This window comes from Dromiciops gliroides, chromosome 5, assembly GCF_019393635.1.
Source record: "Dromiciops gliroides isolate mDroGli1 chromosome 5, mDroGli1.pri, whole genome shotgun sequence".
Taxonomy (NCBI): Eukaryota; Metazoa; Chordata; class Mammalia; order Microbiotheria; family Microbiotheriidae; genus Dromiciops; species Dromiciops gliroides.
The window spans coordinates 277,338,699-277,361,461 of NC_057865.1; the positions used below are offsets into that span (position 1 = coordinate 277,338,699).

Sequence of the window (22,763 nt, forward strand, 5' to 3'; positions counted from 1 at the left end):
GGGCTAAGTGACTTGCCCAGAGTCACATAGCTACTCGGTGTCTGAGGCCAGATTTGAACACAGGAAGATAAGTCTTCCTGACTCTAGGCCTGGCTCGCTATCTACTGTACCACCTAGCTGCCCTAAAATAATTTGCCCAAGGTCACATAGCTAATGTCTGAGGCAGCATTCAAACCTAGGTCTTCTTGACTCCTAGTTAAGGCACGATACTGCACTACTTCTCATGACTCATGAATACTGGTTGCCCCAAGGGAAGGGTGTTAGTGCAAAAGACAACATTGGTGGGGTACCAAAGGGGCAAGATGATGAAGAAGGTCATAGAAGGAAGAGATGGAGGGTCCTTGATGGGGCATGAGGAATGGGGTTGCCACCCAGAGGATGGGGAAGGAACCCTGGACATCCATGCCCATATCCCTCTGAGAGCTCACCTGACCTGGTGGCCTCCAATAGGAAATGACCTAGCTTCCTAATCCTCTCTCATTCTCCCAGTCTCTCCCTCATCCTCAGTTAGGAATGGGGCTGGGGCATCAATGACCAATCAGCGGCTTCTCAAGGAACTCTCATTTGCATACACCAAGGCTCTGCTGAATATCCTTTGGGAAATGGGGCTCAAGGTTTATGGAAGGGCAAAGGTCATCCTATGGAGATGGATCTCAGAAAGGCTGAGAGATAAAGGGGTTACTGTGTAACTATGATCTGTGAGCCTTAAATGTAAAGCTAGCAAAAAATTTTATGTATAAATATATGTGTGTATAGTTTATTGATGTTTTTTTGATTAGTCATGTCTGACTCTTGTGACCCCATCTGTGGTTTTCTTGGCTAACCCTAGCTAGACTGGAGTGATTTGCCACTTCCTTCTCCAGCTCACTATACAGATGGGGAAACTGAGGCAAGCAGGAGGCTAAGTGACTTGCACAGGGTTCCACAGCTAGTACATAAGTATCTGAGGCTGAATTTAGACTCAAGTCTTCCTGGCTCCAGGCCCAAAGCACTATCCACTGCACCACCTGGCCACCCATGTGTGTGTATATATGTATCTAAATACATTTAATCTATTTTTATTTACTTATTTATTTTTGCAGGGCAATGAGGGTTAAGTGACTTTCCCAGGGTCACACAGCTAGTAAGTGCAAAGTATCTGAAGCCGGATTTGAACTCAGATCCTCCTGAATCCAGGGCTGGTGTTTTATCCACTGCGCTGCCTTGCTTCCTCCCCACCCCCCCTGCAAATACATTTAATCTAACATGGTAGTAGCAAAATTTCTCTGTTTCTCTGTGCTCCCATCTCTTCTCTGTATATTTTTCTCAAATGTTTCTTTGAAACTTGAATCTCCAGTCACTTGCACTGTGTGACCTTAGGCAGGTGAAATTCAACTTTACTGTCAGCCAAAGATACTTCTAAATACTACGCATCTCACAGGGTGACCATGAGGAAATATAAGCCCCCTGGGTAGCAAGTGTCTTTTCTTTTTCCTTGGATCTTCAGTACTTTGGTACAGTACAACCCTTAATAAACACATATTTGATTAAAATTGATACAATTTTAATGGGTCCATTTAATTTCACAATGTGATCTTTTACTTGCATGCCCGTTTGAACTTGTTTTTGCTCTCTTCTGTATATTTTTTTTTTTTTTTTGCTATTTGAAAGAGAATTTTATTATCAGTACAGTTGAAAATGACAATGCACAAAAGCACAAGAGGCTATTGTCCTGGAGGTTCTCACTTCCCTCCCACTCGGAATGCCAGGGAGAAAACAGTTGAAGAAAACATGCAATCACAAACAATGATCAACTCTAAAGACAAGAGGTTTGGTCCAAAAGAACCCAACATAATTAATCCAATGACTGAACAGCTTCGCTGAGTAAGATTAAGATATTGCAAACGTAGTGTTTTCACTGGGCTTCCCTTCAGTGAACGAGGGGGGCCTGCTTGAGGGAGATGAGGACTGAGCGCATGCGGGACACATCCTTGGCCTGCTTGCTAGACTTGGGGTTAAAGTCACACAGCCGAGCCACACGTTCCCACTCAGTGCCAGGAGAAGTCTCTTTAACATCATTTACAAAAGCTTCTTCAGCTGCCCTGTTATTTACTTTTGTTTTTTGTAGCTGTTCATCTTGCCTTGCATACCATTCTTCCAACTCTTTTATTGCTTTTTCTTTCCATTCTGCTTCTTGCTTCTGAGAATTAGCATCAAGGACTTCCAGACGTTTCATTTGTTCTTCTCTCCATTTCCGGATACTCTCTGGTTCTGACTGTAATCGATCCACTTGTGAAATAGCTGCATAACTATCAGTTGGACCATTACTCTCCTGGTAGTATTCTCCATTCATCACTCCATCAATACCATCTGAGCCCCCGGGGGGCTCCCCTTGCAGGGAAGCGGGCACACTGCCGCTGTCGAGGATGCTGAAGCCCTCGTCGTTCTCGATGCCCGCGATCTCGCTCTCCTGCTGGGCTAGGAAGGCCGCGGCCGGATCTTCCTCGCTGCTGCCGCCGCTCGCCACCCCGTTACCTACTGCGGGAACCCCCGGGGCAGAGGCCGGAGCGGCGGCCGCGCCAAATGGATCTACTTCAGCCATGGCGCACAGGGCCGGAGCGGACGGGCGAGCGATCGGGCGGGCGGGCGAGCAGAGAACGGGACCGGGAAAGGGAAAGCAGGCAGGGACGGAGGTCAGCGGCCACTGTGGTAGTGGTAGTCGGGGGGCTCTTCTGTATATTTTTAATATTTTTTTTTTTAAGTGAGGCAATTGGGGTTAAGTGACTTGCCCAGGGTCACACAGCTAGTAAGTGTCAAGTGTCTGAGGCTTGATTTGAACTCAGGTACTCCTGACTCCAGGGCCGGTGCTCTATCCACTGCGCCACCTAGCTGCCCCTTTTTTAAATGTGTTTTTTTTTTCTGTATATTTTTAGATATTCATTTGACATTTTTATTTCTTCTCTTCCTTCTGAACACTTTTTTCTCTCCTTGGGGTGAATGGTATTTGAGGGGCAATGCTGGCCTTCCAACTCTTCCTTCTTTAATGGTGGCATGAGAGTTGGCCTGGCCCATTCTCCAAAACTCCAGCCTTGTTGCTCAGAATTCATTGCAACCTGGTGTTTATCTAACACACCTCTATGTATCTAGAAGGTGCCTATAATTCTAGAGGGTCAATGTTCCCCATTGTTCTCTTGTCCCTAGGGTCATATGCTGGGGCAGTGGTTGCCATGCCACTGGCTGGAGTATTGGTACAATACATTGGATGGTCCTCGGTCTTTTATATTTACGGTGAGTTATTTTACTTCACAAGTTTACCCTGTTGGCTCCTAGAGATAACTTTTCTTTTACTTGGTATTTGTCTAAGATTGCATGCACTCTTGGGAAAGAGGAATAGTTAAGTATATTTAATAAAGTTTAAGTATGTGTAATATTCAGTATCAAAATGGAATTTTTATTACCAAGAAAGATAATTTAAAGCTTTGTATTTTATGGATTGAAATGGGTGGGATTTTTTTTGTTTTGTTTTTTAGTGAGGCAATTGGGGTTAAGTGACTTGCCCAGGGTCACATACCTAGTGTCAAGTGTCTGAGGGTGGATTTGAACTCAGGTCCTCCTGACTTCAGGGCTGGTGCTCTATCTACTGCACCACCTAGCTGCCCTGAAATGGGTGTTCTTGAAATGGATAAAGAGGTATTTTTATTTAAATATCAGATCACCCAAAATCAACATGACATTTCCTATAAGGAGTCTAGCCATGTGTTAGGGCCTCATGACCTTTGACTGTCAGGGCACTGTGACCTCTGGCACAGACATAGCTGAGAGACCAGGAAATGCCTCAGCAAGTGTGGTCAAGGAAGCAGTTGTTAATGGCCTCATCTCAGGGTTGTCAGACATTTTTAGTCTTTCTGTGTCTGAAACTTCCAGCAGTTTGCACCATAGTCAGATGCATGAAACACTTCCTAGGGACATGTGCATGCATATACATGCACACATATATGTATACCATAAGAAAACATTAGTGGAGATGCCCATGGTAACCAGTCTTTCTAGAGCTGTACTCATCTGCTGCAAATAAGTTTCACCTGGTTCGTTCTTACTTTTCTTCCTGTTGGGCCTGGAGTCAGGAAGGATCATCTTTGTGAGTTCAAATCTGGCCTCAAATACTTACTAGCCATATGACCCTGAACAAGCCACTCATCCTTAGGTTCCTTATATGTAAAATGATCCAGAGAAGAAAATGGCAAATTGCTGTAGTATCTTTGTCAAGAAAACCCTGAATGGGATCAGACACAACTGAGCAACAACATAAGGGCCAGTTTTAGAAACAAAAGACCAGAAGCCCAGGAAAATTTCTGAGAGAGAGAGAGACAGAGAGACAGAGAGAGAGAGAGAGAGAGAGACACACACACACACACACACACACACACACACAGACAGAGACAGAGAGAAACAGACAGAGACAGAGAGAGACAGAGACAGAGAGACAGAGATAGAGACAGAGAGAAAGACAGAGAGACAGAGAGAGACACAGAGAGAGAGAGAGAGAGAGAGAGAGAGAGAGAGAGAGAGAGAGAGAGAGAGAGAGAGAGAGAGACAGGGACAGAGACACACAGAGAAAGACAGAGAGAGAGAGACAGAGAGACACAGAGAAAGACACAGAGACAGAGAGACAGAGACAGAGAGACAGAGAGAGAGAAAGAGAGAGACAGAGGGACAGAGACAGAGAGAGAGACAGAGAGAGAGACAGAGAGAGAGAGAGACAGAAACAGAGAGAGACATAGAGAAAGAGACTGGTGCCCTTTTTGGAGCTACTGGCTGCAGCTTCTTCTTTCCTGTCCCACAAACCAGCTGTCATGGCTTCTTCACTTTGACAACATTGTGCAAAATTGTTTGGGACTATTGAAAGGTGTTTTCAAAATTGAGTATTTAAAAGAGATGGGGGTGGGAGGCAGCTAGGTGGCACAGTGGATAAAGCACCAGCCCTGGATTCAGGAGGACCTGAGTTCAAATCTGGCCTCAGACACTTGACACTAGCTGTGTGACCCTGGGCAAGTCACTTAACACTCATTGCCCTGCAAAAAACAACAACCAAAAAACCCCCAAAACAATCAAAAAAGAGAGATGGAAGGAAATGAGAACTGAGCATTATTCTGCATCTGGGAGCAGACCACCATTGTTTCTCCACACAGGGATGTTTGGGATTATTTGGTACATGTTTTGGTTGCTGCATGCCTATGAGTGCCCTGCCTCTCACCCAACTATCTCCGAGGAAGAGCGCACCTACATAGAGACAAGCATAGGAGAAGGCGCCAACCTCGTCAGCCTAGACGTGAGTATCACTAGTTATCAGCCTCTGGCTTCTTCTCCGTAAGAATTTCCCCTACTTGCTGCCTTGCTCCATTGAGAGTGAGAGAGTTCTTCCCACCAAAAACTTCATAATTTTCCTTTTCTAGAAATTTCATACCCCCTGGAAACGGTTTTTCACATCAATGCCCGTTTACGCCATCATCGTGGCCAACTTTTGTCGGAGTTGGACCTTCTATTTACTGTTGATCAGTCAGCCTGCTTACTTTGAAGAAGTCTTTGGCTTTGCAATCAGCAAGGTAAATGCAAGGACACAAGTTGAAGTCTTCGTAAGTGCTTCTGGGAACCATTCATAGCAGACTTGGGACAAAATCACATGAGAATTACCCATTCTAGCAGCCAACTTTCTCACCCTCTGCCTTGGCTATTTAGACTGGGGAGGTCCACCCACAGGACCTGTTCCCCTTTTGTGATGTGGTGGTAAAGCCCTGGATTTGGGTCCAGAAGATTTGGGTTCAGGTCTCAGACCTGCTGCTTCTCTGGCTGTGTGACTGAGCAAATCACCTAAAGGCTCTGAGCCTCAGTTTCTTAATCTGTAAAATGGAGGTGATAATCCCTGTGGTAACATCCTCATCAGATTATCGTGAGGTTCTAATGAGATAATATGTGCTTTGTCGACTCTAAAGCAGAGTACAAATGCTACCTGTGGTTTGGCTGAGTGGAAAGAGATTTGGATTTCGAGTTAGAGGATGTGGGCTCGGGTCCCAGCTCTGTCACTTACTATCTTCATGACCTGTGGGAAAATTCACTTTGCTCCTTGGTTTCCTTATCTGTAAATTGAAAGGGTTGGACCAGATGTCACCTAAAATCCATTTCCAGCTTGAAATCTATTATCCTTTGATCTTGTGGAGATGGTGGCATTGGGTTGAACTCTTCAGGAAGATGGTTTCAATGGGGCAGATGAGGAGGGAGTGTCTTCCTGGGGGACACACTACACAGATTATGAAGGTTGGAGGAAGCATATCAAGTTTGGCGATTTTTATTGATATCTTTTGTTTTTATGTGACTGACTTACATTTCTCCATGTAGTATTCTTTTCTCCCCCTCCCAGAGAGCAGACACTTATGGGAGAGAACACAAAAAGAGGAAGAGAAAAAAATCTGCAAAACTAGCCAACATTGAAAAAGTCTGATGTTGTATGCAGTACTCCGCACCCACAGTCCCCCACCTCTACAAAGAAATTCTGAGAGATAACTTTCTCAAACCTCCTCTTTGGGAGGTTTGGGCCATTATACTTTTGCAGCATTCATTTTCAATTGTTTTGTTGTTCTTTTCATTGGAATCCTTGTGTATATCATTTTCTTGGCTCTGCTTACTTCACTCTGAATCACATTATGTGTGTCTTTCCATACTCCTCCATATTTATCACATTTATCATTTCTTATAGCATAGCAAGATTCCATTAATAACAACAGCTTAAAAAATTGGCTAACATTTATAGAGCCCTTACTGTACACCACCCACTGTGCTAAGCAATTATTATTCACAATCATTATTTCATTTAATCCTCACAACAAGCCTGGGAGGTAAATGCTATTATTATGACCATTTTATAGATAAGAAAACTGAAGCAGAGTTTAAATAACTTGCCCAGAATCACACAACAACCAAAAGGGGCTGGATTTGAACTCAGCTCTTCCTGACTCCTGGCCCAGCACTCTATCCACTATACCACCTAACTATCATTACATTCGTGGACCACATTTTGTTTAGCCTTTTCCCAATCAATGGGCTCCTGTTTTGCTTCTACTTCTTTGCTACCACAAAAAGCACTATTCTAAGTGTTTTCTACCCCCTGCTTGGATTCCATGTCCAACAGTGGAATTCGATTTATACTTTCACAACTAAAGAAATACAGGATAATTAGATGGCCCAATGAAGAAGAAAATCAAGTAAATATAAATGAGTAAATGATTTCTTTTTTATTCCAGGTGGGTCTTTTGTCTGCAGTCCCACACATGGTCATGACAATCATCGTACCCATTGGAGGACAGTTGGCTGATTATTTAAGAAGCAGAAAGATTTTAACAACAACAGCTGTACGCAAAATCATGAATTGCGGAGGTATTGTGAATCCTATGGCTGTTTTATGCAAATTATGCAGGACAAAAATTAATTTAATTATAAAACATTGTGAAAATGATACAATATATAGTAATAAATGTAATGGTTGGTAACCACAGGCCTGAAATGAAAGCCCACCTCTTTGTTAGCAGTATTCTCCCAATGATGCTAAATGGGTGTGAGCCTATGAAGAATTAAAGTTGCCTGGCACTTAAAGGAGAAGCCCATGGAAGGCATAAACAGGTTGCAAAATATTACCAACTAAAGAACTGTGATGAACTGTACAAGAAGATGTGCAGTCATAGAGATGTATGACTGGATAAGGAGGTGGCCTTCTCTTGTACTGAGAGTAGAGTAGAATCAATGAGTATACCTGGTTCTTCACTGGAATCTACACAGTGCCAAGACATGTAATGGAAGGCCTCCACCATGTTGGATGGACCCTCAGGAGAATATTTACAGGAAGAAATGGACAAGGGTCACCCATTAGAATGAGATGGTTTGGGTTGTACACATGGATGAGTTGTGGGGGTGCCCACACTGATGAGTTTAGAAATAAATTGAAATTGGGCTCATTAATTTCCAAACGAGTAAAAGTCACTAATTAAATCAATCATTTGTTGAAAAACCTTTATTAAGTGCTAATAACCCACAGGCAATGATGTATCAGTCCTTGATGCTGCCAAAGGTTTTACTAGGTTTCTTGGCTGCCATATTCGATTGTTGATTTTTTTTCTTTTGGCAGTGAGGATTAAGTGACTTTCCCAGGGTCACACAGACAGTAAGTGTCAAGTGTCTGAGGCCGGATTTGAACTCAGGTCCTTCTGAATCCAGGACCAGTGCTTTATCCACTACGCCACCTAGCTGCCCTCCCTACTGTTGATTCTTATTGAGCATTCGTTGTTTATTATTAATCAATCATTTTCAGTTGTGTCTGGCTCTTTGTGACCCCGTTTGGGATTTTTTTTTTGGTAAAGATACTGGAGTGGTTTGCCATTTCCTTCTTCAACTCATTTGACAGGTAAGGAAACTGAGGCAAAAAGGGTTAAGTGACTTTCCCAGGGTTACACACAGTTAGTAAGTCAGATTGGAACTCATGTCTTTCTGACTCCGGACCCACTCAATCCACTACACCACCTAGCTGCCCTGAAACAATAGCTAAAGCAATGCCTATTTAGAGCATCAGGACACCCTAGAGCAAATTGCTTTCTCCTGTCTTATGTTCAGTGACATAACTAGGATAGGGTGACTAGTGCCTGGTCCTAGGGCACTAGTGCTGAAGGTGCTGAAGGCATTTCTACTAAGATATCAAAACAGAGTTTAGCATAAATACTTAGTTACAATAGGAAAATATCAACATGGTAGGCTGGAGTGATCTCTACCCGATCTAGTCCCTTTCCCTCTGCTCTTTCAGTAGCTACTTCATGCCTGTGCGCCAGCATTTCTATTCCTGTGCCTGTGCCTGGGTTAAGACCTAGGGTACCTTCAAGTCATTTTCCCCAGGAAATTTCTGGTTACTTGACCCAGGTTAAAAAAGCAAACCAAAACAACTAATAATGGCTGTCCATGTCCTCTACCTTACGATGATGATGATAATATAAATTTTATGTGATTTTAATACAAATTGTATAATTGATATAATACATACAGCAATATAATTTGCATATAAATTATATAATTTAATATAACATAATGAAAGCTACCATTTATATGGTGCTTTCAGGTTTGCAGCATGACTCATGTCCATAATCTCATTTGATCCTCACCTCAATCCCATGAGACAGATGCTATTATTATCCCCATTTTAAAGATGAGAAGACTGAGGCAGGGAGAAGTTAAATGTCTTGTCAGGGTCATCTAAGGTAGGATTTGAATTCCAGTCTTCCTGACATTAAGTATGACACTCTATTCACTGCATCAGCTGAATTTTCCCCAGAGTCCTTCTGGTCTAAATACTCTCTGTAAGCACCTTCTTTGCCCTTTTCCCAACAAACATGAGCTGGAGATTTAGAAAGTGCATTGCATAGACCTCTGGACATTGAACCCAAAAAACCTGTGATCCTGGGCAAGTCACTTCACCTCTTTCTGCTTCAGTTTCCTCAACTGTAAAATGGAGATAATAGCACTTACCACATAGGGTTTTTGTGGGGATCAAATGAAACAACATGTAAAGTTCCTTTCAAATTTTGAAGTGCTTCATAATGTTATTATTGTTGTTATTGCTATTGTTGTCGTTAAATTAAATATGACCTTGGCTCTCAACTCATCAGCTGCTTGGGTCAGTCTGAGGCTATTTCAACCCAAATCAGGATTTTCACCATCAAATGACAGGAATTCTAAGCTTCCATTTCATTCTTGGTTCTGATTTCATTTGGCAAGCCTCTTCCTTTGGAATCCCTTGATTTTTCTCAGCTTTCTGATTTTTACCCTGAAACTAAAGACCACCCAATCTCAATGGAAATGTTGTAACTCCCAATATCTGTCTACAGATCTCACAATTTGCTAACCTGCTTTTGGAAACTCAGTTGAGCATCTGGGAGAGACATATCTTCTTCTTCTTGTTTTTTGGCAGGTCTAATGATGTATCAGCCCTCCCGCCCCCCCCCCCCCCCACCTTGATTTTCACACAGCTGCTACAGCTGAGAATTAACTATTCCAGAAATCCCAGCTTCTGGTACTGGAGGGATAGGGCTGTGAACAGATGTGTTTGATTGCATCCTTGACTGAGGCAGCTGGAGGAGGATGGGGGCTGAGAATTAAATTTTGGGGGCAAACTTTCCATTAAAAGAGAAAATGAAGGTTCCAAAGAAATGATATACTTTCCAAAAGAAATCACTTCTACCACAGATGTAGGCAGAATTTAAAGTATTGAATATTTTATCTAAAATATAATATACATCTTCCTTGATGGAACAACTGAGATATATATGTAAAGTGCTTTGCAAATCCTGAAGTGTAGTGTCAAGTATTATGCACATGGGAATCCAAGTCAGAATTCTAGAATGACTGACAGGGGGCAGCTAGGTGGTGCAGTGGATAAAGCACTGGTCTTGGATTCAGGAGGACCTGAGTTCAAATCCAGCCTCAGACACTTGACATTTACTAGCTATGTGAACCTGAGTAAGTCACTTAACCCTCATTGCCCAGCAAAAACCAAACCAAAACAAAACAAAAACCAAAAGCATTCTAGAATGACTACCCTGAAACAGACCCCAAAAGGACATTAATTTCTTCTTTTGTCAAGTAGAAGTGTACTCTAATAGTTAAAGAGAGGTAGCGACACACACCCCTCTTTGAAAAGTCTTTACCTTCCATTCATAGTTAAAAGTTCTTCTGTTAATCTAAATCCATATTATTGAATGTTGAACTGAATTGCATTTTGTTCTGGCCCCCAAATTAGTGAGGAGGCAGTGTGATGTTGTGGAAAGAGGATTGGTTTTGAAGTCGGAAGATCAGGCTTTAAATCTTGGCTCTTCTATTTGCTGATTTTGAATACGTTCTTCTACTTTGCCTCAGTTTCCTTATCTGAAAAATGATGGAGGTTGGACTAGATGGACTCTGAGGTTTCTGAATCTATCACGCAATGTTCTCCACCACTCTGGGCCTCAGTCTCTTCTTCTGTAAAACGAAGGAATTGGAGTAAATGTTCTCTAACGTCCCTTCTAGATCTGAATTCTTTGAGGTGGCATATTTTGTTGGATTTTACATCACAGCATTGCTTCACAGGCATGACCATGATGATTGAGTCACCCCTCTGTTGAAAGCAGCTAAGTGAGCTGGAATCATTCTGTATTTGTTCCTCTGTCTGAAGCAGGGAGAACGTGACAAAGTGTATTGAAAGCTGCCTTCAAAATTGTAATTTTTTAAATAAGAAATTGAGACTCCCAAAGTCTCTCCATCCTCCAAACCCTCCTTCCTAATGGTATTGAATTATGTCTGATCCCAGCATTCCTCTGCTTAAAATCCTTCAGTGGTACCCTGTTGCTAAGCTCAGAGAGTCTCGTCCCCAGGTGGACTATAGGTCGATGAATTTTGCGGTCATGTCATCTCTCATAGACCAAGATCTAGAGGAAATGGAATCTGCCTGTGGAGAGAGTAGTCACCCCAACAAGGTCACAGAACTGAAGTATGAATGCTTAGCATTTGGAAATTGAATGGGAAGGTATCTAGCTTCTGAGTATTAGAGAAAATGATGAAGACCAGCATATTCATGGAATACTTATGGAATGTTACAATGTTATCAGAGTTTATGAATCACATGCAGAGCCTGTGTGAGCATGTTAATGTCAGGGCAAGATTACCTGCAACAGACTGAAATTTACCTCTGCCTTCTCCCTCCCCGCCCCCTTTTTTCCATTTGCAGGTTTTGGCATGGAAGCAACTTTACTCTTGGTGGTTGGCTTTTCTCATACCAAAGGTGTGGCCATCTCCTTCCTGGTGCTGGCAGTAGGGTTCAGTGGCTTTGCAATTTCAGGTAAAATATTAGATCTGGGTGTGCCCTCTGCTTGTGGTGATGAGCAATGTCCTTTGTGACATCACTGGGGATAGGATCTAGGAGACTGGGAACTCAATAAATTTGCTTGTTCTTCATTTCCACTTATATTAGACAATAATTCATTTCAAAAATATCTTGTCATTTTTAATGGACTTCAAACTTAATATGAGTCAACAGTATAACATGGCAGCGAAAAAATGAAATAAGGAGTGAGGTCACAATCACATAACCACATCATTTGAGAGTTGGTAGGGACCTCAAGAGGCACCTTGGTATAGGAGATAGGACATTGGTTTTGGAGAGAAAGATGAAAAAAATGAAAAGAGTCGAAAGAGAGAAAATGAAAATCTTATTTTAGACACTAGCTCTATGAATGTGGGCAAGCCACTTGACCTTTCTGGCCTCAGTTTCCTCATCTGTAAAATAATGGGAGTGAGGTACAATTGAAGGCATCTAAGTTCCCTTCTAGCTGTAAATCTATGATTTTATGACATCAGCTGTCTAAGAAGAATCCTCCTCCAAGATACCCAACAAGTGGTCTTCCAGCCTCTTTTTAAAAATTTTTATTAATCAATCAATCAATCAATCAATCAATTAATTAGTTTGTTTATTTGTTTATTTATTTTACAGCCTCTTCTTGAAGACTTCCAAAGAAGGGAATCCATCTCTTGGTTTTTTGGTTTTGTTTTATTTTTAGAATTTTTTTCCCAAATTACATGTAAAAGCAAATTTTGATGTCCAACTTCTCTTCCTCCCTCCCTTCCCACTCCCACCCCAAGAACTCAAACAACTCAATATAAATTATTCATGAGTAGTCATGGAAAACAACTCTACATTAGCTAGGTTGTGAGAGAAAACAGATAAAAACAAAAATTTAAATTAAGGAATTGTCAAAAAAAAGTGTGTTTCAGTCTGTTTTCAGATACCATCAGTTCTTTCTCTGTAGATGGACTGCAATTTTTGTAAGTTTTTCAGAGTTATATTGGATCATTGACTTGCTGAAAATAACCACATGTGGGGCAGCTAGGTGGCCCAGTGGATAGAGCACCAGCCCTGAAATCAGAAGGACCTGAGTTCAAGTCTGGCCTCAGACACTTAACACTTACTAGCTGTGTGATCCTGGGCAAGTCACTTAACCCCAATTGCCTCCCCAAAAAAAAAGAAAAAGAAAAAGAAAAAGAAAATAATCACATGCTTCCCAGCAGATCATCTTACACTAATGCTGTTATTTTGTATACAGTACATTTCTCTCTGCTTCAGTTCATGTGGGTCTTTCCAGGTTTTTCTGACAGCATCCTGTTCATCATAATTTTTATATAGTACCTTGAACTTGACAAAGAATTTTCTTCACAATAGCCCAGAAGAGTAGGTACCATATGTTTTGACATTGTAGTCAATCATCATAACTATTTCCCTCCATCCCAGGAATCCATCCCTTGTAGAGACAATCTTCTTGCACCGTTGGACAGCTCTCATTGTTAACAGTGTTTTTCTTAACATCAAGCCTAAATTGATCTTCTACCCCATGCTTCTGCTTCTCTCCTCCTGGGAGAACAGACCAAGTTTAATCCTTTTCCATGTGACAGACAGTTGTTATGGGCCCCCTGAATCTTCTCCCCCAGCTAAGCAATCCTGGTTGACATATGGCAAGGGAGAGTGATAGCTTCACAGTACTCTGACCAAGTCTGGCCATGTTTTTATAATTAAGTCCAATTCTAAATGTTCCACTTCAAAGAAACATGGACAACCTGGTAGGTGTCCACAGCAACACAATCAGCATGATAAGGGGACTTGAAAGTAATTATGGTATTGGATAGGGTGACTTCCTAAGTGCTGTGGTCCATAGTAGGTATTTAATAAATACTCATTAATTAATTTTAAGGTTCCTTTACAGTTCTAAGCCTATGATTTACAGATGGAAGGAATCAGGAATATTAGAGAGAAGAGGGTTTTTTTAAATGGATAATAATTTTGTAACTATTTTCAAATATTTGAAAAGTGGTCATGAGGAAAAGGATTCAGACTTGGTCTGCTTGATCACCCAAGGCAAAATTAAGACCAGGATTTTTAGGTCTTGGGGAAAGCAGAGCTGGCTTAATATAAGGAAAAAATTCCTGATAATTAGAGTTGTCCTAAAATGAAATGGTCTGCTTTGGGGAGTAGTGAGTTCTCAAGCTTAATAAAGGCTCATTGAAGGAACAGGCTGGGGACTGGGTGATCTCTGAGGTCTCTTCCACCTTTGGGATGCTATGAAAAGCTGAATGATGTAAATGGCCTCTCCCTCCAAGATAACGCGGCATCTAGTAGAGATTCATTTCCTGTGTTCAAAGATACCAATTTGTTCATGTTTGCAGCATCAAGGAGCTGGAGTTATATAGAATTATAATCAGAAGGGGAAAATAGCACAGCTCCAGAGCTGGGTGGGGTGTATGGCCACTGTTATTGTAGGACAGGTGAGGCTTAGCTATTCTTTCATCTCTCTTGAACAAAAACAAGGGATGGGGCAGGTTTAGAGGCAGCTGAGCAGCAAGAAATTAGGGCAGGATGGAATAAGGCCTTACTGGACATTTAAGATTAAAAGGAGATTTCTCTATGTAACAGAGGCAAGGTGGCATAGTAGATAGAATGCTGAACTTTGAGTCAGGAAGACCTGGATTCAAATCCTTCCTCAGACACTAACCAGCTTTGTGATCCAGGGCACCTAGGTGGCACAGTGGATAGATAGCACACTGGACTTGTGATTAGGAAGATCTGAGTTCAGATCCTGCCTTAGATACTTACTAACTTGTTTTGTGATCTAGGCAAATCACTTAACTTCACTCAGCCTCAGTTTCCTCATCTGTAAAACAGGGATAATAGTACCATCAACTTAACTCACTTGGTGTTTATGAGAATCAAATGAAATCATATATATATACATATATATATATATATATACACACACACATACACATACCCATATCTGCATATATATATACTTTCCAAACTTTAAAGCATTATGTGTGTTAGCTATTATTATTATTATTCATTATTAGTAGTAGTATACATAACGTGTATGTATATATATACATTAATCATATATACTTTTCAAACTTTCAAGCACTATAGGTGTTAGTTGTTATTATTGTTGGTTATTGTTATTAATTATTACTATGTAACTTATAAAATCATCAAGCACTTCTCTGAAATTATAAGTTATAGGACAGGGCTTCTAGCTTTTTTTTTGTCTCATGGATCCCTTTTGGCAGTCTGGTAAAGTCTATGCACCCCTCAGAATCATGGTTTTAAATGCATAAAATTAAATATATAGGATTATAAAGGAAAACAATTACTAAAAGATGTGCTTTTGTCTCTCATCCAAGTTCATAGATGCTCAGAAATCTATCAATAGACAACTTGCCAGTTTCTGGAGCCCAGGTTAAGAACTCTTGTTCTAGGGATTTGTTTCAGAGGAATTATTATCTATATGAGTGAAATCACACATCTTTGATATTTTGATGTACATTTGTGATTGTGGAATGGGGTACGAGGAAGAAGGTGATGGGGCTCATTTTAGGAGGCACTCCACAAATAGACTTCTAGGAATTCCAATAGAAAGACTGGATGATGGTCATTCCATGAAAGATCTGCAATTCCTTCCATGTAGGGAATAGCTGGTGTAGGCAATCATTCCATTCATGCCAATTGCATCTGTGACAAGTCTTAAGAGTGATTCCAACTAGGAAACATCCTGGGATCATTGGCTCTGGAGGCAGAAGAGCAGAGTTTAAATCCCACTTCTAATGCTTATTGTCTGCATAATTTTGGACAACAAATCATGTAACTTCCCTGGGTCTCAGTTTCCCCATCTGTAAAATTAGGGGGTTGGGGGCAGCTAGGTGGCACAGTGGATAGAGCACTGCCCCTGGAGTCAGGAGGACCTGAGTTCAAATCTGGCCTCAGACACTTGATACTTACTAGCTGTGTGACCCTGGGCAAGTCACTTAACCCCAATTGCCACACACACACACACACACACACACACACACACACACACACACACACCAAAAAAAAATTAGGGGGTTGGACTGGCTGGCCTCTGAGGTCTCTTATGGCTCTAGATCTGTGACCCTGTGACTTGTTCATGGTCAATTAGCCAGTAAGCATCAGAGGTGGAATTTGAACTCAGGTTTTCTTAATTCCAAGTGTGGCACTCAATACATTATAGTCTGCTGCTTTTTGATGACAAAAATAGGCTCTCAGCATATGAAGATGGAAGGGGCTCTTAGCAATCATTCAATCCAACCCCTAATTTTATCAATGAAGATGCTGAGGCCCAGAAAGTGACTTGCCCAAGGTCATACAGCTAATAGGCAATATATCCTAGACTGGAACTCAACCTATTGAGATGACCACTCTAACCTTTTCCTAGCTTGGGCAGGGGGCATGTCTGGGGTATATTCAATGAAATATTTATAAATACCTCCACATTACTAATGGTTTAATCCCTTTCAAGCTCGAGAGGATATGCTGCTAAAATCTCAAAGACTTTCTTTGTGTTATCTCCCACTAAAAGCAAATGCATAGTCTTTGTGTCTGTGCATAATGCTTGACAATCATATTAATTGCTTTTTATCTCTGGACTCTTTTCTAATAAAGTGTTTATCACATCCCAATCAGGCAGTAGGTATAATTAATCTCACTGCTGTTTTATATTCTGATTGTCTGGTACTTTGGCACACTGACATAAAAGAGGAGGTGTGCTTATTAAAAAATAGAGAGGTTGGTGGGGTGGGAAGGAATTTCTTAAAATTCTCCATAAGCAGAAGTCAGGAAAGAGAACCAAACAGGGAGACAGGAAAAATTATTTTTTTTCATTCATTTTCAGGCACTATGGATAAATGGAGAGTTGACCACGGTTTAAAAAAGAAAGAAAAAAAAAGATTTTCAAATGTTTTTCAAAACACTGACAGCCCTGTCTTGACATGGTTGAAAGCATAGATGTCAGACAATCAAATTTTTGATGAATGTTGAGAGCAGTAGCTAATAGAAGTTTTGTAGATTTTTTTTTTTTGGTGAGGCAATTGGGGTTAAGTGACTTGCCCAGGGTCACATAGCTAGTAAGTGTTAAGTGTCTGAGGTCGGATTTGAACTCAGGTCCTCCTGAATCCAGGACCAGTGCTCTATCCACTGTGCCACCTAGCTGCCCCAATTTTTGTAGAATGTTGAGAGCAGTAGCTAATAGAATGGCTGTCAGGAACTGGAGCCCAAAGAATATGACTGGCTTTGGATGATGGGCTACATTTAATGTGATGAAATATTGTAGGGATAAATGTAAAGTCTGATGTGTATTCAAAAAGTCAATGGCACAAATGAAGGGTTGTTGTGAGGCTAAATTAGATAATGTATGTAAATTGCTATATCAGTTATATATATATGTATGTGTACATATATAGATATAGATATGTACATATGTATGTATAAGATATTATTTGCAGGATCAGCCCCAGAAAAAATGACAAATTAGGCATTCAATGCCCTTCTCTTCCTTTTTCTTGAAACACTTTCCCCTCCTTCCTCTCTCTCCTTTACAGCCCCCTATCTCCCTGTACTGTTTATTGAATTGCAATGGAAATGGGAAAATGTACTAATAATTTGTATATTTTGCATTGGAAAGGGGATCTTGAAGGTCTTCAAATCCAACTCCCTCATTTTGCAGGTGACAGCTATGTGGAAACAGTGCTGGGCCTGGAATCAGGAAGATTCATCTTCATGAGTTCAAATCTGGACTCAGATAATTTCTAGCTGTGTGACCCTGGGCAAGTCACGTCACCCTGTTTGTCTCAGTTTCCTCATCTGTCAAATGAGCTGGAGAAGGAAATGGAAAACCACTCCAGTATCTCTGCCAAGAAAACCCCAAATGGGGTCAGGGAGAGTCAGATATGATTGAAAAATTACTGAACATTTTATAGAGACCTAGATAGGGGAATAATAATAATAGCTAGTATTTATATGATGCTTTAAGATTTGCAAAGCCTTTAACAACTATTAGCTCCATTCATCCTCACAGCAATCTTGGGAGGTGAGTGCTATTATTATCACTGTTCTGGACAGAAGTGAAATGACCTGCCCAGGGCTACACCACTATTAAGTGTTTGAACCCTAATTAGAACTCAGGTCTTCCTGACTCTAGGTCCATTGCTGTATCCTTTTCAGCACCTACTTGCCTCTAATGACTTGCTCAGAGTCGATAGCGAGTGGCTTTCTGAGGTAGGATTTGAATTCATGTCTTCTCGACTCTGAGTCCTACATTCTAGCCACTATACTACACTGCCTCTCAATTCAAGGTAGTCCAAAGTGGAATGAACTGCCTCTGCAGGTAGCCGGTTCCCTCCTCCTTGGGATGTGTGACACAGACTCAAATGACCTCTGGTTGGGGTTAGAAGTCACAGGGATTCTTGGCCTGGGAAAGGCTTGATTGCATGGCCCCAGACTTCCCTTCCAACTCAGATTCTGTGATTCCTGGAGTACCTGACCTCATATAGAAACATGACTTTAATATGTTGGTTTTGTCCTAGGATTTAATGTCAATCACTTGGATATCGCCCCGCGCTATGCCAGCATTCTCATGGGGATCTCTAATGGTGTGGGGACCCTTTCTGGAATGGTTTGCCCCCTTATTGTTGGTGCAATGACTAAGCACAAGGTGAGTGCCCTTTGTGTGCCAAGGAATGCCAATGCACCTTCTTTTTACCTTTATCCTTGGGTTGGGAAACAAGAGTGAGAGTCAGAAGACCCGGATTCTGGTCCCAGCTCTGTAACTGACCTTTTGAGAGACCTTGACAAAATCACCCCTTTTACCTGGGCCTCAGTTTCTTATCTGTCAACTAATAAAAGTAGACTTGTTGGCTCCTAGTGACCAGCCATGATATAACAGAGTGCTGGAATTGGATTCAGGGATACCTGGGTCACTAACTAGCTGTGTAACCTTGGGAAGTCATGTGACTTTTCTATGCCTCAGTTTCTTCACCTGTAAAATGAGTGTTGGACTCAATGGCTACTAAGCTAAGGTCCTTTTCCAGCTCTACATCAATGATATGGACTTTGGTCTCCCAAAAGTCAGTGCTCTTTTCCCTGTAGCCTGTTGTTCTTGGTATAGAGTGCCCTCTGCCTTACCTTTCCAGTTGACAAACTGAATGGAGAACAGCAGGGAAAAGTAGAAACTGTTGTTAATGGGCTCTTGCCCCCCCTTTCTTTCTCTCTCTCTCTCTCTCTCCTTGACATATCTAATGATGTCTAATGTAATTGTTTAGACCCGGGAAGAGTGGCAGAATGTCTTCCTCATCGCTGCCCTGGTACACTACAGTGGCGTGATCTTCTATGGTGTCTTTGCTTCTGGGGAAAAACAGGAATGGGCTGATCCGGAGAACCTCTGTGAGGAAAAGTGTGGCTTCATCGACCAAGATGAGTTGTTGGAAGAGATGGAATTGAACCACGAGACTTTTGTTTGTCCAAGGAAGAAGATGTCCTATGGGGCAACTGCTCAGAATAGTGAAATCCAGCGAAACGAGTGGCGAGGGCAAAGGGCACTGACAATAGACGAGGAAGAGCAGTCATCCTACCAGTATGAAGGGGAATACTTCTCAGATACCTCCTAGTGTAAGAAAATACCCAGTTGTCTCAGCATCCCAGGCCTTTTTGTACCATGAAACCAGTGTAGTACCCATAGCTATTGCCTTCTTCCTAGCAGATCTTGCCAAGAGATTGAGTGCTACAGGATGAAAAGAAAAGAGATGGGGCCAAATGTTTGGTGAAGAAGCAGCAATGGGGTAGTGGACAGAGATCTGCTTTGACTCTCTGACTCAGAGAGATGTCGATTTGAGTCCTGCCTCTAACACATTCTAGTTCTGTTACCCTGAGCAAGTCATTCAACTACTCATCATCCCAGGAATTCTCTAAGACTTTAAGTTGCAAAGCCAGTGTCCATCCCCATTGGTAGAGGGGATTCCTAATAGGTATTCCCTATGCCAATGAAATCATAGGCCTACTCCAGCAAGTAATTAATCAATCAATCAGTTAATTAATTTTGCAGGGCAATGAGGGTTAAGTGACTTGCCCAGGGTTACACAGCTAGTAAGTGTCAAGTGTCTGAGGCCGGATTTGAACTCAGGCCCTCTTGACTCCAGGGCTGGTGATTTATCCACTGCACCTCCTAGCTGCCCCCTCCAGTATTCATTTAGATGTTAGACTCCTTCCTTCCTTCCTCCTTTTCTTCCATTCCTTCTTTCTTCCTTTCCTTTTCTTTCTTTCTTCCTAACTTTCTCCTTCCTTCCATTCTTCCTTTCCTCCTTCAACTTATTTCTTTCCTTCCTTTTTTCTTCTTTCTCTATTCTCCTTTTCTTTCTTTCCTCATTCCCTCTTTCCTCCTTTCTTCCTTTCTGTTCTTTTTTCTTCCTTCCTTCCTTTTCCTTCCTTCTATAATTCAACCTATCCTCCAAATAAATATGGCATTATGCAAATATACATTTTTATATACAGAATGTCCCAAAAGTCTAAGTGAAGTTTTATGCTTTAATAGTTTTCAAATTTACTAAGACTTTTGGGATACTCTGCATATCATTTATGTAGGAGATAAGTGGATTTCCCTCTCTAATCAATTTTCCCCCTTTATTTAGGAAATAGATTGGTTTCTCCTCACTTAAAATGTTTAACAAAGTCTGGGTGACCTCTTGTTGGGTCTCTTGTAGAATGGATTCTTAGTCCAGTAGAGGTTGGACAAGTTGGCTTCAGAGATTCCTTCTAGCTCTGAAATTAGGTGATTCCCTGGGTATTTGTGTTTCTGTTTCACAAAGTGACTTTAGGGTGTTGGTTTTGTTTTGGGATTTAAATTATCCCCTAAATTGATTTTGGATTCGATCCCACTAGCTTCAGTTGATGGCAAATGGTTATCGAATATGCTAGTAGTCAATTGTTGAGTGGTAGGATTCATACTTGTGTAAGAGAGTTAGAGTTGAGGACAGAATCATATAGGCTACAGATTCAGATACTTATGCAGAGAGGGAGATTTATCAGTCTAGGAAGCCAATTGCCCATGAAACTGAGCATCACTGTTGCAGGAAAAGAAAGATGAAGAATCAAGGCTCAGATATCCTGCCAACTTTACCTCTTCATCATCTTAAGGATGTGACAAAGGGAACAGGACTCCCATTAGACTGAGCTTCTTGACAGCTAGGACTGCCTTTTGTTTTCATTTTTTGGATCTGCAGGGCTCAGCATAGTGCCTGACAAATAGTAGGCACTTAATAAATGTTTACTAATTATCTGGACAAATACTCACCCCTGGATGTTTAGAAAAAAGAAAAGTAAGTAGATCTTGACATCACGAGTCACAGGTTTATATGCTGCCTTGGGTGAGATGCTCCTCAAAGTCCTCTCACTTTTTATCTCTCTTTTTTATTTATTTTATTTTTTGCTGGGCAATGAGGGTTAAGTGACTTGCCCAGAGTCACATAGCTAGTAAGTGTCAAGTGTCTGAGGCTGGATTTGAACTCAGGTCCTCCTGAATCCAAAGCCAGTGCTTTATCCACTGCACCACCTAGCTTCCCCCCTCACTTTTTAATTTTATTTCTTCAATGTGTTCTTCTGGTAGTTTAACAGAAGATCTGATGGAAAAAGCAAAATCTCTTATGAAGCAACCAGTACCTTTGTTCATAGTGATGAGAGACACAGAAGACAGTCAGGGTGGGCCAGATATGACATGTACACAGAAAAATAAATATGGGAAAATTCCAGTGCTAATAATCAGGGGAACCAGGAAAGATTTCACATAGGAGGAAGAAACAAAACCACAATTTTCAAGAGAACTTTACAGGTACAGTAACCACATTCCATTAATTAGTTACACAAAAATGTCTAAAGTACAAGATATTATCTTGGAAAGCATTAACTGATGCTTTTTCTAAAAGATTTGTGTGATTGTGTGTGTCTGTGATTTGATAGAACTGTGATCTTCCCATTTGTAAGTACTCTTTCCCAAAGTACTGACTGGGACCTAGCCATGCTTTCTCATCCTGTTCTACTCCTGTCCATGTCTGGTTAATTGCCCATCCGAATGTGATGGGGATTTTCACCCAGGGAGACTTTATAAGGCAATAAAATGGATACTCTATTCAGTGTTTCTTGCAAGGCTTTAGTGTAGGCATGAAGGGGAGTATTATTTTAAAATAAAAGACCTTTTCTGTTTATTGTTGATTAAAATTCCATTTCTATTTTCCGAAGAAAATTCTAATGCTGAGGGACCAAAGGTGATATTTACCTTTAGTTCAGAATTTAACCTGTACTGTGTTTCTGGTCCCTGAATTGAACCAAAGGAAACAGCGTGTTTTGAAGAAGGTATTTTTGACATGGTGACCTCATGACCCATTGACTAATAAATACACTGTATCATTAATATATATATGTATATATATATATATGTATACTCAATGTCATCAATAACTTTAAGACTATCAACCATCCTTGGATGCTCTGAGGCTGAAAATGAAGCATGCTATATCATTTTTAACTCCCTAACATCTATAGACAGTTTATTGTGGCAAATAAAAGTATGTATCTCATTGTTTTCCTGATAAGAAATTCAATAATTTTTGGTTTCAAATATTTTATGTTTTGTTAAGACAATAAAAGAGGAGATGAATGTTTTCTTTTTCTAATCCTATGATATTCCATAGGATTCTGTTGAGAGTCATAAAATAATGTTCTTTTATTGAATTGCTTAAAGGCAGCTTCTCATATAGGAATATCAAATTTGGAGTCAAAATGTCATTTAAACAGTCATTTAGGGTGTCAGAACCTGTCATGGAAAACTAGTTGATGGTATTAA

The 22,763-nt window shown here is 41.0% G+C and overlaps 2 protein-coding genes across 4 annotated transcripts in view; one reads left to right on the top strand and one right to left on the bottom strand.

The window, feature by feature from the left end:
• The window catches only part of SLC17A8 (solute carrier family 17 member 8), a 58,006-nt gene extending 38,062 nt beyond the window's left edge, over window positions 1-19,944 (top strand). For 2 of the 3 annotated variants that reach the window (XM_043968919.1, XM_043968918.1), the window contains exons 6-12: window positions 3,181-3,267; window positions 5,169-5,308; window positions 5,433-5,582; window positions 7,275-7,407; window positions 11,771-11,881; window positions 18,460-18,587; window positions 19,195-19,944. In XM_043968919.1, the coding sequence (XP_043824854.1) occupies window positions 3,181-3,267; window positions 5,169-5,308; window positions 5,433-5,582; window positions 7,275-7,407; window positions 11,771-11,881; window positions 18,460-18,587; window positions 19,195-19,539 (1,094 nt within the window). In that variant the 3' untranslated portion in view covers window positions 19,540-19,944. The remainder of the gene's footprint in view (window positions 1-3,180; window positions 3,268-5,168; window positions 5,309-5,432; window positions 5,583-7,274; window positions 7,408-11,770; window positions 11,882-18,459; window positions 18,588-19,194) is intronic. The other variant, XM_043968920.1, reaches the window with a different exon arrangement.
• Window positions 1,624-2,699, bottom strand: LOC122729831 (clathrin light chain A-like). Its single transcript, XM_043968921.1, has one exon. The coding sequence runs from the start codon at window positions 2,579-2,581 to the stop codon at window positions 1,910-1,912; it is 672 nt and encodes a 223-aa protein (XP_043824856.1). The 5' UTR covers window positions 2,582-2,699; the 3' UTR covers window positions 1,624-1,909.
• Window positions 19,945-22,763: the final 2,819 nt, after the last annotated feature.

Bases quoted from the DNA above. Each gene is read 5' to 3' on its own strand.
- LOC122729831 (XM_043968921.1), bottom strand. From the start codon at position 2,581: ATGGCTGAAGTAGATCCATTTGGCGCGGCCGCCGCTCCGGCCTCTGCC.